Here is a 15,352-nt window from a genome sequence, read left to right as displayed (position 1 = left end):
TTGCAGATATCTAAATGCAGTGCAGCAGAGAAGTTTTGCTCAGCTCCAACAAATACATGTCCCCAAAATAAATGCTTGGCAAATTTCCCAATGCATCTGCAAAGTGCTGTTCAGTTTGAGCTACAGGGAAACTGTAGTCACATTTCCTGTTGTATAATGTCTGTATATAAGCTTGTGTTTTGCTATGTGCAATTTTAACCTTGCATTTATTTAATATAAATTAACACTGTCGCTAACAGTCCTTTAGCAACAGTAATGATCTTGCCTGAAATTTTGTCCTTAAATATAAAACAAAAAAAGCTTAACAATTTTTTCATGAAGCATTTGTTGCCTGTAAGATTGCCATTAAGCTAGCATGCACAAAACTATTTACATGCCTAACGATAATAAGATATCCATCATCGGACTTTACCCTTTTTCTTTTTTTTTTTACTGTGGACACTGTAAAAACCAGGAACTTTTCTGTCATTTAATTGTTTATAACTTCATTACTTTGGTGTAGCATGCATAGCTGCAGGGGAGGTCTTTATCAGTTGAAAAAGATATAAAACTTGTGAAAATACAGTTAAAAGTACCAAATATCTCTCCTCCACATTTTCTAGCGCCTTCCAGTGGGCCAAATTTTAATCTTTACTGGGCCAGTAAAGATTAAGGCCTTATGTTTAACACCCCTGCCTTATGTGGAGGTGCAGTGCACAAACACTGAATGAGGAGCAGCATCAGAAGAAAATGGGCTTTTGAGGTGGAGAATCTTAAGAGACGTGTGTTTAAATGCATGTTTCAGCTAGACGAAGAACTAAGAGACTGCATAATTGGCCAGTATATTACAAATAAGACTTTTCTGGATTATGAATTATGCAGACTGTCTATAATAACACAGTATAAGAAGTCTAAGGAGCTTGGAAAGAAAAGCGTCTGGACTTCAAGTTGCTTGAAGACGTTTCACCTCTCATCCGAGAAGCTTCTTCAGTTCTAGGGTCAAATGGTGGAGAGTCCCAGATTAAACCCTGTGGGAGTTTCCCCCCAAGAGGGACAAAAGGACCCCCTAATGATCCTCTACCTAATCACATGAGCCAAGGTGTGAAAACGGGCTTCTTTCCAAGCTCCTTAGACTACGATGACCTGGAGGACTAAGAACCTTCACAGACACAATATGAGAAGCTTCCCTTTCACTAAACGCCCTTCTGCTGCCTCCTTCTTGACTGCTCAGTGTGGCACGTTAGAGGAGGGCGCCAATGGGGGAAACCTGACAGAGCGCAGCCTCCAGGACGCCCAGCGGCTCTTCCTCATGAATGACGTGGTCCAGCCAGTAACCGTCAACCCCCTGCTCACCCAGGACAACCTACGTTTCTCTAAGCTGGTGGTGGATATCGTGCAGGGCCGACACTCTCTCTACCACGTCATGTACATCGGCACGGGTGAGACATGTTCTAATTAAAAATTAGAAAATAATCACTCGAACCGTTTTTTTATCTGCTATCCTGGAGCTTGCTCTTATTACTATTATCTTAAAAGAATATGGCACCATTCTGAAGGCTCTCTCCACAACCAATAAAAGCCTGCATGACTGCTACCTGGAGGAGCTCAGGATCCTGCCCGAAGGGAAAGTGGGGCCAATAAAGAGTCTGCAAATTCTCCACAATGACAGATCACTGTTTGTGGGCCTCAATGACAGATTGGTGAAGATCCCATTAGAGCGCTGCTCCAGCTACCCAACTGAACGGTTTGGTCCAAGATTTTCTACAATGCTTTTAGTCTTTATACCAAATAGAAACAAATATACCTACAGATTAATGAACATAAGAACCATAAATATGACCGAGTATAAATATTTAGCATAAGAAAAATGAAAAATTGTAGCCTTTAGTCTGTGTGAGCCTGCACATATATTGATTTTCTGGTGCTGGTGATGAGTGGGCAAATCTACTAAGAAACACACGCGGGTAGGGCTGAACAATTATGGAAAATAATCTAATTGCGATTTTTTGCCCCAATATTGCGATTGCGATGCGATATGCGATTATTTTTTAAGGTCTTTGTCTTCTGTATTATTAAACAAAGACAAGCAATACATCATATAGTATGGCCAATACTATATTACATTAATTTTAAACTGTTCTTTCCTGGAAGACAGACCTCTGTTATGATGACATGAGGTGATGCATGAATTGATGACTGACATTTTTATTTAACTTCTTCAATCACAACAGTATATTTGAACATACACAATAGTTTATTTTTAGCTTACAAACATCTGAGCATAAAGTGCTGACAAGGAACCCTGGTGTAAACATTAAAATGAAAGTCAGTGCAATGTGCAGATTGCAGAAATATACATAAAAAAAATCAGTGGCTTTACCACACTCAGTTTTTCGACATCTGTGAACTACTAGACAGTCATTCAATTAAAAAATAATATTAAATAAATAAAACTAATAAATAAAAAATACACACATCTTACTGATCTCTGCAGTCAGTAACATTACACATAAAGTGCAAACATAATAGCAATTGTATAAACACACACACAAACACGCCTTTAAAGTTTAAAGGCGTGAAATTGGACGGTCTAGCCTTCTGATTAGCGTCACCGTTGTCTCGGTGGAGTTTAATAAACTCGGCCGTCTGCTTCTTGCTATCTAAAATATAACCAGACACTGGTGTAAATTCTCGACTGTCTCATACTTCTGTTTAATAAGTTTTCTGTTTGACGTTTAGTCAGCTGTGTGAAAACCAAGGAGGAACCCACCCGGGGGATTAATAAAGTTTTATTTTATCTAATCTAATAACTTTAATCTCAGCCAAACCGATTTACTCACGAACAAACAAAACACTGAAAAAAGCCCAACAATAACATTTTTAGGTTGTCTAAGTGACTTATATATTACGTTTAACCCGAGCAGCGAAACTCCGCGGTGATCTGAAAATGATGTGCCGGGAGTTGTGCCGTTCTCGGCCGCATCAGTAACCCTCGAGCTCCCGGCTAGCTGTCGAGCTGGTGGGTAGCAGACGCCTCTGAAAACGTCGAAGCACTTTTGCAAATATGGGATATCTTGATAAACCGAGCAGATATTTGATGTTTACACAACTACTTTCTCGCCTGAAAATATGTTAAAAGTTTATTTTGTGACCCAGAAAGATTAGTATGAGTAATTTTAAAACTTAGTAGCGGCCGCCATTGCTGGAAACTGGAGTTTGGCTGGGCCGCGCTATGAATTCTGGGATATGGTAGTAATTTGGACAGCCTTTGGCGCGTCGCTGTGACGTAATCGGTCTACAAATGCGGCCTCAGGAGGATGCAGCCCATGAATTGTATAATATAATCGCAGTATAATCGCAGCCTTTGCGGTTAGAAAATTGCACTTGATCATGTCGCGATATTATCGCAAATGCGATATATCGTTCAGCCCTACACGCGGGTGTCCAAGTCTTAAGGGCCTGCGAACAAATGCTGACAAAGATGATTCTGTTAAGAGCCCTATTTATCTTCCCTACAAAGAGACACATTTTGGACTGTCAGGGTACAGTTCTGCAAGACTCAGAGCAGACATATCAAGCAGGCTTTTATGAATTTTGTTGACAATGAGTACACTGCTGGAATAGTTGACAGCTTTCTCACTCAAAACACAACAGGAGATCTTTTATGAGCAGAAACACAACAATCAGTAGATTGTCCGACTTTGTGTCAGCTTAAAAATCTGCAAACTGCTAAAGAAAGGCATCTACAGACACTGATAGTCTATCTAAATACCTGTTAGCTCCTGCATGGAGGCCCGGGACCCTTACTGTGGCTGGGATCATAAACAGAAGCGGTGCACCACCATCGAGGAGAGCTCCAACATGAACCAGTGGACGCAGAACATCACTGAATGCCCTGTAAGACACTGGGTTTGTCTGTTGTATAGATCTTTCCTGTCTCACTTCTACGGTAATAAGAATTTCATCACAAGTTCCCTGTTTGATAATAAAAAACAAAAACTCATTATCACTAGCCTAATATAGCATGCTAATTATCATATGTGATTCTCTAATCCTCTCTGGAGGTGAGGAACCTGACTCAGGATGGTGGTTTTGGTCCGTGGAAGCCTTGGCAGCCTTGTAACCACGATGATGGTGATGGCTCCATCAGCAGCTGTTTGTGTCGGTCGCGCTTTTGCAATGGACCGGTGGCCAGATGTGGAGGGATTGAATGCAAGGGCCCGACGATCCAGGTGGCAAACTGCTCCAGGTATATTTCTTTTCATGCAGACATCCATTATTCCCATACTAATCCTTTGAAATCAATCTTTGAAAAAATGCACTGTTATGTAAGTAAATCTAAAAATAGTCCTTTATGTTCAACTATATTCTAACAACTAATACACTCATAAAAGGAGACAGTTTGCTTAAAAAACACATTCGTTTTAAAACATCAGGCTCAGTCACATCCCTTCTTATGTTCTCTTTCTCAGGAATGGCGGCTGGACTCCCTGGTCATCGTGGGGCCAGTGTAGCAGCAGCTGCGGCATTGGGTTTGAGGTGAGGCAGCGCTCCTGCAATAACCCCGCACCTCGCCACGGCGGTAGAGTCTGTGTCGGCCAGGGACGGGAGGAGAGGTGAGGAGGTTACTTCAGAATTTAGCGATCAGGCCCGATTACTGCATTACAAAGCTCTGTGTGTGAGTGAGTGTGCATTCCTCTTTGTATTTCCAGGCTGTGCAATGAGAAAAAGCCATGCCCACTTCCCATAGTGTGGACTGCGTGGGGACCCTGGGCTCACTGCAGTGCTGACTGTGGTGGGGGGGTCCACTCCAGGACGAGAAGCTGTGAGAACGGAAACAGCTGTCCTGGATGTGCTACGGTATTTTTGCTCTATATGTGAAGAGAAGAGAGTAGGCAAAATAATATCCGAGTTGATTTGCAGACATGAGTGACCTACTTGTCTGTTTTTATTACACAACAAGATTAAGGACGTTTGTTTTCCCCACAAGTACCTCAGATTGTACAGCAGGTACACACAGTCCCCGCTCTTTCTGCTCAGTCTCAGTCTGCTAGACTTGGGGGAAAACATCTGTCTATCTGTCCACATCATAGGCCACTTTATTAGGTATACATTTGAACTCTGAAGCCCTGCCATTTTTTGGAAACACTTGGGAAATCTGAGCCAACCCAGTCTATCTGCTCTGCTATTCTATTTCTAGAAAGCTTCTACATTTTTTTTCATTTTGTATTGTCAGAATTATTTATTTATACTTACTAACAATATTTATACTTACTTTTTTGAGGGCAAAAAAAAAAGTCAAAGTTAGCTGTTGTAGAGAAAAACTTTCTGAGCACTACCCAATTAAAGGGCTGGAAGTCCTTCTGCATTAAACTTTAATGTCTGTACCTGGGGAAAACTCACATCTAAAAAGGGTTTTGTTCTTCATTGCATTCAATAAAGCTCAAGTTTATGTCCTATTAAATACAGTAAGTTGCTGCATGATTGAGCCCTCTCCCAGGAAAACTGTAATGTTTGTGTTGTTTGGCAGGATATAATAAGGCAGCAGGCTCTCTCTGCAATCAATTGGGAGATGTAGCTGTGATAGGATAGACAGCAGTAGCTGTAGCCTGCTGGGATTTGCCTTTTCATTAGCTCTAAAGTTGATGAGCTGTTTCCATCCTGTTCTGCAGGAGTACAAAGCCTGTAACCTGGAGGCTTGCCCTGAAGTTCGTCGTAACACCCCCTGGACCCAGTGGATGCCCGTCAATGTAAGCCAAGACGGGTCACGGCAGGAGCAGAGATTCAGGTACACATGCCGGGCACTTCTGCCGGACCCCCAGCAGCTCCAGCTGGGCAGGAAGAAGGTGGAGACCCGTTTCTGCCCCAACGACGGGTCTGGAGCTTGCCAGACTGACTGTGAGTACTGGAAATAAGCTGGGAGATGTGGAAAAGCGAGTTTAACAACTTAGGGAAACTAGAAATGTTGCCATATTTTCTGTTTGTAAGTCACAGCAGATGTGCTTGATTGTAAATGTGCAAACACAGCTGTTGCTGTGATTACCTGCTAGAATGCAGGTGTACCTGGATTCCACAGGGAGGGTAAGCGGGGGTAAATTTTTTAAGGTTTGAATCATTTTTGTGAAGTTTTTCGACTCCATACAGCAGTCGTACACACGCTATCTGCCTAGAGCTGTATCTGTCTGAGCTTTTATCAGCACTGCTGGTGGCATATCTCCCAGTATGCCACGCTAAACACAGCTGGTTTCCTGTCTGTGGACATCAGTCAGCAGATTGATTAAACATCATTGAACTGTTGTGGGGAAGCAGATGTCCTCTTCCTTCATCCCTCAGAGTCATCTAAGCTTTTGTTTTTTTTCTCTTCTCCCTCATAGAATCTGGATTGTATCACCCTTTGGGTATTTACTCCAAAATAAGTAAAGCTGAGGAAGTGGGAAATGTCATTGTTTTTCGCAGCTTGTGTGACTGCTCTCAAGTTGTCATCCTCAGAAAAGAAAATCTTAATGAAATGTTTCTGGTGGCCTCATTTAAAAGCCTCAGGAAGCGCTTCTGATTCATATGTAAATAATTTGCAATTGTGGGTATACCAACTGTATGTGTGTGTCAGCGTACAGGGAAATCTAGCTCATTTTGTGCCTGCATTGTACCTCGCTAATTGTTGTTTCATAACAGGCTGGCTGCTGAGCTTAGCAATAAAACCATACAATAGCGTGTCTCCGATTTGAATTCAGAGAAAATTTCTGACTCGTTCAGCAGATTGTGGCAGATGTTGTGATCGACTTGTATATTTTTTTAGTGTAATTTGTTTCCCTTGTTTGGATTCTAAGATAGAGAACAAAATGTGTTTTATATTTGTTGCCAGCTTTGGTTGAAGACTTAATGAAGACAAGTGTCCGAACTTCATCCCAGCCACAAGGTGCCCGATGGGGATCCTGGGAAACGTGGTCCAGCTGTTCCCAGCAGTGCTCCAGAGGCTTCCGAACTCGGAAACGCAGCTGCTTGACGATAGAAGGGAGGATCAACCCCAGCGCCTGTGTGGGATCGCCGGTGGAGTATCAGGACTGCAACACTCAACCGTGTCCAGGTAACAGAGAGCTTCTAGTGCACTGTACCTCACAGACTGTACATAAATGGTGGACACAACCACAGTGACATTACCAGCTGGACACTGAGGTCCCATTAAGCATTAAGCCTAGAGCTGATGTTGATTGGGTGGTGGATCTGACTGCAGAACTGTGGTCACTGCATGCTCACGTGTTAGCGGCTAACAATCATTAGGTACCCACATCCTAAAGCATGCATACATTGATTTCCTGTCTGTCTTTATTCTAGTGGGGACGATCGTTTACAAGATGAATGTATGTTGTATGTCTCATTTATTGTTGTGTTTCATTAAATAATCAATCATTAAATCATTAATTAATTCAGTATATAAATAATTGAATATTCATTCATTTAATTGAATTTAATAATTCTTTTTTTCCAATTTTAATTTATTAATGGCACATTTGATTTATTATTTAATGATATATTTATTTAATTCGTTTTGGTACTCATGGCCCTCCGCAATAGACCTCTGCACAGTTAGACTTTTTGCTACTATATGAATCTCCCCCTGGTGGCCAGTGGAAAAAAATGCCAATTAAAAACACTTGTGCACTGAGGTCACAGCTACATGAAACTGTTATATACCATCATTAGCTTGCATTACATTGTGTTACATTATTATGGGGTTTTCTTCTAAATCTAGTGAATGGAGCCTGGTCTTGCTGGTCTGCCTGGTCCCAGTGCACGTCCAGCTGTGGAGGCGGGCACTACCAGAGGACTCGGACATGCAGCAGCCCACCCCCTGCCAACGGAGGAGATATCTGCATAGGCCTGCATACTGAAGAGGCCCTTTGTAATATACACGCCTGTGAGGGTATGAAGGGATATGTGAAGCCGCACTATGGAAGGTTTCAGACAAACCAAAGATGTGTAATGGTCACAGATGGATCAGTTGAACATATTACATCACTAGCAGATTTTGTCTGTGTCTAGGTTTGAAGACAAAAGCTTTCTAACTGAAGTGAAGATGAGTAAATTATGGTACAGATATTATCAGCAGTTATAATATGAATTTCTGTGTCTTAGGGGGGGGGGATTCACTACAAAGGACTGCAGTTAATCTGATTTGAACATTAATGTTGTGAAGTTAAAGATAAAAGTCAGCTTATAACTTTCTTACAAACAACCCCTTTATCCAAATTTCTAAATTTTTAAAAATTCATTACAATTATTACACCATTAAAAATACTCTCTAGATTCTCTCAGTCTATCTAGATTAAATAACTGCTTCTTCTTTGGCCACTGATGGGAAATCTCCCCCACACGGGCCAATCAATATTTGTGATGAGAAGGAAAACAATGTGGCCGTTGGAGCCTCTCCCAGCATGCGTCGTCTGAAGGTCGGAGAAGGAACGGAAAAACAGTTAATGAAATAGCTCCAAATTTCCCTATCGACGTGAATTTGGATGCGAGCAGCTTCTTGTATATCTTTATTCCCTTGGACTTTGAAAAGAAGAAAAAAAATGCAGAGACACGGGAGGCAAATCGGTGTAATCAACTCCTCGTCCATTTTAGGCTTTTGTTCGCGAAACAAAGCGATCCCGGGAGGCACACAAGGTTGCTGACTGATGATGATGACCATTGCACTGATGCACTGTGGCCAGAACTCGTCAGGCTGCACTCTTGGTGACTTACCACACAGTTCCTCTCCTTGCAGAGGAGGTTGAGTTTGTTGGTGATTGGAAAAATGCTCATTTATTTTCCTGTTTCTCATTTGGACGTTTGTCGTTTTCCCTGATTCCTGTGTTTGCAGGTTGGGGTGAATGGACAGAGTGGGGGGACTGTGACGACGAGGGCCTGCAGCATCGCACCCGCCGCTGCGATGAGAACCAAGAGGCTGAGGTCAGTCTCTGCCAGGGCAACGTCACCCAGTCTAGGCCGTGCCAGCCTCACGAGGTGCCGGGTAAGCGCATGATCGCACATGTAAACAGGACCGCTGCAGACTGTTGCAGATATAAGCTGGAAAAATTAACTTGAATGAAAAGTTTAATCAGGCACGCTAAATGCTGACTTGTTCACTCTGCATTTGGAGAAAATTAAAAAGATGAATTAGCGGAGATGTCAGCAGCGTGCCTACCTCGAGAACAGGGAAGGCTTTGTGAGAAACTGAAATTAACTACTTTTGTCTTGTTTGATCTCTCAGAGCTGCTGTGATTTTCTTTTTTCTTCTTCTCTACATTGATGGCTTTTTTTTTTTTTTCATTTCTCTTTCTCTGCAGTCATTTTGCCCGGTCAGGAGGACCAGAGCTGTGGAAGTGAGTGAAAACAACTGATGTCTTTCTGTTCACTCTCCCCCAAATAATTACACATTGTTCCCAGCTTACACACATACACACCTCCTGCGCTCTTCAATTCCCAGCATGAAATATCTGCAGGGTTTCCTGCTTTTCTTCCAGCGTTGCATCCAAACCAAATCAGTATCTCCTCGGTTTAATTGGAGGATGTAGCAACAACTAGCCATTCTTGTAAAAGTTATTGGCTTTCTTCTTCTCCTGATGTGTACCACACAGTTGGTACCATATTGACTTTTGTTTGTGGCACGGGATTGGCCGAAAATGTGGAATCGATATTGGTCCCATTCAGGTAGTGACATGAACTTTGAGTTGCTTTTAGTTCCTCGCTTTCTTTCCCTTCTAACAAAAGCTCAAATTTTTTACACCACCTTCTAGACAGACTATTTTCTATTACAGTGAAAATTTTACCTCAAAAGTGTTGCAAATGCATACGACATGACCCACGAGCACGAGAAATTTCACACTGCCAGCTCTTCACAGATCCACAAATATAAGCTGCGTTCAAGTGGAAGTGGAAAACTAGGAAATATAAATTCTGTATATTTTGAATATCAATATAATCCTGGTCAATGTGTTCTCGAATTTGGAAGGAAGGAAGCTTTTTTGCAAGAGAAAATGATACACAGCTGTTTGATCCTGTGTGGTCAAACAGCTTATTTGCGTCTGGATCAGACGCAAATAAGCTGTGCACACAAATAGTTACACACAAATTGCACACATTCGTAAACTTAGTTTATGCTTGCGGATCATATCGTGTGCATTTGTAACATTTTGAGGCAAACTTCACTTAAAACTTCATCAGTGTTATTTAGTGTCCTCGATTGTTTGTCATCTCAGCCTATCATTACCCATCCCCTTACAAGGCTACATTTCTCACTGGTTTAACAATGGCTCTGTTTCTGTGCTCTTCCTTCCCCGCCTCCCTGTGTACAGCCTTTACCTTGTTCCAGCTGGCAGCTGTGGGCTTAGCCAGTTTCTTTGCAGCAGCCCTCCTGTCAGCTCTGGCCTTCACATACTGTCACCACCTGAACCGACCATCGGCAGAGTCAGCGGTAATCCACCCGAGCACACCAAACCACCTCACTTACAACAAGCAGGGCAACGCCACGCCAAAGAATGAGAAGTACATCCCCATGGAGTTCAAGGTGGGCTTGTAATTACTTTAAATACATTTCTAAATGGTTGATAGACTCTAAAGGTTTTTAAGTGAGGATTTTTATAAAACACGGTTTGCCATTTTGTAGATGCTGAACAAGAACAACATTCATGTCAACGATGAGACATGCAACCATTTCCCCTCTCCGGTGCCCTCAGGCAATATGTTTGCCACCACCTACTACCCTTCCAGTTTGAGCAAGTACGACTTCCATCCAGACTCGCCCTGCAGGACCTACATGCACAGCTGAGAGGAGGCCGGGCTTCAGCCAACAAACTCATCCACCACAATGTGCTCATCATTCAGAAATCAGAGCAAAGTCTTAAATAGTCTTAAGGTAAATACCAAAATGATTTCTATTAGAGTTATTCATGAAATACCCAAATATTTGGCCATGCAAGTCATTTTGGTTTTGGACTATTTCTTTGCTTTAAAGCAGTTCCAGCTGTGTGTCACAACTCAATATCATTTTTGACCACAGCGCTGAGATTATAAAGATTTCGAGTATAAATCACTCAGATGTAAAATTCCTGTTTAAAAAATCTGACCCGTCTGCGCACCATCTCCCTGCACGATTTGTCATTTTACCCTAACAAGAATAAATGTCTGCCAGCCCAAAAACCCCGCAGTCAGTCAACGTGGACTGTGTGGTGCTGTAACTAGGGAAGATTGAATTTATTAATCCCAGATTTGGGGACTAATAATCTTCAAAATAAGGTCAATTGTGTAAATATAAAGGAAGAAGCAAAACAAAGGTGATCCCAAATTACAGTTCACATATAAAGAAGCGCTACTGAGAGCACATCGTGAGTGTCTTTTTAGTTTTCCGCATCTATAGGAAGTTCTTTAAATTCTTATATTTTGACGGTACTTTCAGTATCCCACAAAAGCCGGCAGCCTTTTCGTTTCCTCCCTTTCTTCACCATGTAGCTGCCTGTTTTCTTAGAGCCAGAATGAGAGGTGACTGGTTTACTGATTGCAGAGACTATGAGCCAGTAACCAAGAACGAGCTGTGGGTGGTCCGATCGATCCGGCCCTTGTTTCAGATGTTGTGCGTGCATCTGTTCGTGAGCCACAGTGCATCAACTTTTACCTCCCAGAGGAGGACTTGTTTTGTTTTGTTTTTTAAGGCTCGTTTGTTCTCTGATGAAACCACCATCTACAGGGATCCCCCCCGTCTACTCACTTCACCCTCCCTGAAGTGCCCTGGTCATGCTCAGGGTGCCAGAAAGCAGAACCCAAACCTCCAGGGCTTGAACTCCGCTGACATTGTGTGTAACTGGATCCACTGGACTCTTTTGCAAAGACTGATTTCCATGATAAAAAAACAGATCCATGAAATGATGGGTATTAAGGAACATCTCCACTCTGAATAAAGCTAAGAAATAAACAGACTCGCAGCTTATTCGCTTTAATTTTCATACTTAGCTGGCAAAACGATGGACAGCAATCCTGAAGAGGACATTTTTGACACGCTTGACTTCGTACTGTACATTGGTAAAAAAAAAGAAAAGAAGAAAATGCATGTTTGCCAACTTTTCTATCAGCAGAATGAACAAATTATTTTAGGGGTGTTCACAGATTCATGCTGATTCAGCTATGGAAAAATATGGGGGCGTACCGCCCCGATTTTACAAGGCTACTGTTCAAAAATCACCAAAAACAATACAGCTGTTCATGTATATTTCAACAGAATGTGAATAATTCATTATCAGTGTTAGACTTTTCAAATGAATATTAATTTCATGCAACAAAATGTAACTTTTTTGTGATTAACTTGCTTATGGTGGCTACAATTTTTGTTTTTATTTAATAGCACATACTGAAGTGACTGGGAAACAACTGCTGCCCCCAAAAAATACAAAAATGTTTTGGTTTATGTTTTGGTTCTGCACAAATTTAAAATGTAAAACTTTAAGATGATAAAATGTGCTTAAACGTTGGTGTTTTCCATTGAGGAAGACAACGTAGAAAATAACTGGTTTCTCCCTGCACGTCTCTTAATTCAAAATTGATCAAATTTTGAAGCTGCTGAAGTTCAAACTGAGCAACAGAATGATGAAGAACGATGAAGACAACAGTAACTCAAACCAAGTACGCAGATGAGCATAGGCTACAGCAGCAGAATACCACACTGGATGTCAGTCCTGTCAGCTAAGAACAGAAAACTGAGGCTACAATTAACACAAGCTCACCAAAATTGGGTAATAGATGGGAAAAATGTTGCCTGATCTGACAAATCTCAATTTGTATTGTAACATTCAGACGGCAGGGTCAGAATTTACCTTTAATCAAACCTCAGCAGGTAGCAGAATTGTGTGGGGAACATTTTTTTAATATAGTCTTTTGCTTAAACTCCGCCTGAGTAATGTTGCTGACCATGTTCATCCCTTCAGCGCTACACTGTACCCATCAATCTCAGAAGAATGCTTCCAGCTCCTTTGTGAGTCTATGCCACAAGGAATTATGACAGTTATGAAGGCAAAAGGGAGTCAAAGTTATTACTAGTAAGGTGTATCTAATGAAGTGGCCGGTGAGTGTAACTTAAGTTTCGTCTCGTGATGGCGTGTCTCATTACTTGGACAACATTGCACACACTTGTATAAATGTGTTTTTCAGCTATTTGTTGCTTATTTCTTCAAATGGTGGGTAATTTTTCTTACAATGTGCCATTTTTTACATAATATAAAATATAATGTAATACATTTCCTGGGGAAATTATTAGGTAAATAAATAGGGGCATCTTTGGCACGGCTACTCGGTTAATTTTCCACTGTTAGGAACATGGAAACAAAATCGTTGCTTTTAGCTGAAAAAGCTGTTAATGTAACTGGATTGGAGGTGCACTGGTTGATCACTGGCTCTAGTTTCCTGATGATTTGTGCCAGATTCTGTTTTGATTTGCCGAAAAAGCCCAACCTCAAACTCTACTGCTGAAAATTTCCCACATAAAAGTCACTGTGAGAGGAAATTGAAAAATGTGTTGGCTTCTAGTAATACCAAAAACACTTTGCACCCTTAACCTCTAAATCATAACAAATTTGAACCGAATTGTATATTTTTATTTTAAAACAAATAAACTTTACAATAAAGTAAAGTGATTTTTTTTGGTGTTAAATCCAAGCCCTGTGTTGTTAATGATAAAACGTATATTGCATATTTTGTGTCTCTAATTTGTAAATACCAAGAAGTGAATGCACCAGTTTCTCAGCATTTTTACACAGCATGAAACAAAAAGCCCCGATAGTACAATATGTGTGTTTATATACATGTAACTGCATGTACTGACATTCTTTCATGAATATACAGTCCATGTTTGTGTAAAGTATACAAATGTTTGAATGTATTTAACCAAGAAAGTGGAAATGTCTTTTTAAAAACGGTGTTCCTACCCTGTCTGCGGCAGAGAAAGTGAGTTTTGTATTTAAAGGCCACTTTGGTGTCAAATCTGATTCACACTGGACACAATTTATCCTCATATTTTAAGAAAAATCCCCAAAATGGATTTGTTTTGCTCCCAAAAACGCTTGTGTTAAATATGATTGATGTGACTTAACACTGCCTTTTGGACACTGTGAACTTTTGCTACTCTATATTTTTCTATAATGTACACTGAAAAAAACAATGAAGATGACAAAAATACATTTTGGTGCCAATAGTTTGATTGTCATTGCTTTTTTTCCCCTCACATCACCAGCAGGTAAAAATTGAATAACAGTACTGCTATATGGTGACGACCACACCATTTATTGAAAAATATATCAAATAAGTGCAAAAAATCTTTCAAATTCATGATGAAATCTGCTCGTTTTGGACTACAAATGTCTTCTTTTAAAACGGAGACAATGGATTTTAGGATTTTTAAGGATGAGGAAGTAAAAATTGCAAATGCCTAGTACGCCTTGCAGACAACAAGATCAGGAATGTGCAGTTTTAAGACTCTTTATGCCGTTCTATTCAGTTCAAAAAGATCAAATGAACTATTTTATTCAATTGATCTTTCTGATTGATTTAATATCTTGGATGTCTCTACACCACTCTACAGTATGCTGACTTTACAGCTATCTGCAAATAGACTAAAGACTGAGCTGATACAGCAAAGTTGAATAGAGCACAAGGCAACATAGGCTGGAGCTTTAAGTTTAGAGGTTAGAGGATGTGCTGAATGCCCAACAGATCAGGAGAAATATGATGCCCACACTAGCCTTGCTTCTGAGTAAGATTACGTCCAGGCAGTTGTACTCGAGGATACGAGGTCAAACTGGAGAAACTGACCATGATGATGACATATTTTGCAATTTTAAATCACAGATATTGGAATTTGGGGGGGAAAAACTGCACAAAGGATTTAACTGTAATAAGATTTATTTTGTGTATTAAACCAAAATCAATATTTCCAGCTGAGGTGAGGAGAACCACTGAAATGTCAGCACTTTGGTTTCTAAAAATGATTGTTTCTTCAGCTGTGAATGTTATTAGGAAAAATGCTGCTGTCAGAGTGCCAGGCCAAACGCTGAGAAAGCAGAACCAGGCAGTCTCTATGTGTCCCGCTGTATTAGACCCTCTGAAGTGGTTGATTTTGGTAAATTTTGGTACCTAAAAAGAGTCATGCACCCCCGCCCACCCCCTCACACTTTACCTCATTTGTAGGGACAAACTGGGGCCACAGCCCTGCACAGTTAGAGGTAAGACTAAGTGATGAGCAAGCACAGCTACTTTGTTTTCTTTCTGATGTCACACAAAATCACTCCAACTCCAAGCATGGGCTTGAGCAAATAAATATAAGCTTAAATAAGAGAGGACAGTCATGAAAACA

At 40.9% G+C, this 15,352-nt stretch overlaps 1 protein-coding gene across 7 annotated transcripts in view; it reads left to right on the top strand.

Moving 5' to 3' along the window:
• LOC309700734 (semaphorin-5B-like) overlaps window positions 1-14,185 on the top strand; it is a 50,903-nt gene extending 36,718 nt beyond the window's left edge. For 6 of the 7 annotated variants that reach the window (XM_082524510.1, XM_082524511.1, XM_082524508.1 and 3 more), the window contains 13 exons: window positions 1,211-1,418; window positions 1,516-1,723; window positions 3,759-3,876; window positions 4,044-4,228; window positions 4,452-4,595; window positions 4,692-4,839; window positions 5,652-5,877; window positions 6,842-7,063; window positions 7,730-7,900; window positions 8,840-8,989; window positions 9,306-9,341; window positions 10,314-10,525; window positions 10,625-14,185. In XM_082524510.1, the coding sequence (XP_082380636.1) occupies window positions 1,211-1,418; window positions 1,516-1,723; window positions 3,759-3,876; window positions 4,044-4,228; window positions 4,452-4,595; window positions 4,692-4,839; window positions 5,652-5,877; window positions 6,842-7,063; window positions 7,730-7,900; window positions 8,840-8,989; window positions 9,306-9,341; window positions 10,314-10,525; window positions 10,625-10,786 (2,190 nt within the window). In that variant the 3' untranslated portion in view covers window positions 10,787-14,185. Of the gene's footprint in view, window positions 1-1,210; window positions 1,419-1,515; window positions 1,724-3,758; window positions 3,877-4,043; window positions 4,229-4,451; window positions 4,596-4,691; window positions 4,840-5,651; window positions 5,878-6,841; window positions 7,064-7,729; window positions 8,713-8,839; window positions 8,990-9,305; window positions 9,342-10,313; window positions 10,526-10,624 lie in introns of those variants that run through there. The other variant, XR_014274733.1, reaches the window with a different exon arrangement.
• Window positions 14,186-15,352: the final 1,167 nt, after the last annotated feature.

The sequence above is a fragment of the Aulonocara stuartgranti genome, assembly GCF_965226115.1.
Source record: "Aulonocara stuartgranti genome assembly, chromosome: 23".
Classification (NCBI taxonomy): domain Eukaryota; kingdom Metazoa; phylum Chordata; class Actinopteri; order Cichliformes; family Cichlidae; genus Aulonocara; species Aulonocara stuartgranti.
Note: the sequence above shows the minus strand (reverse complement) of the source record. Positions and strands in the feature narration are given on the sequence as shown.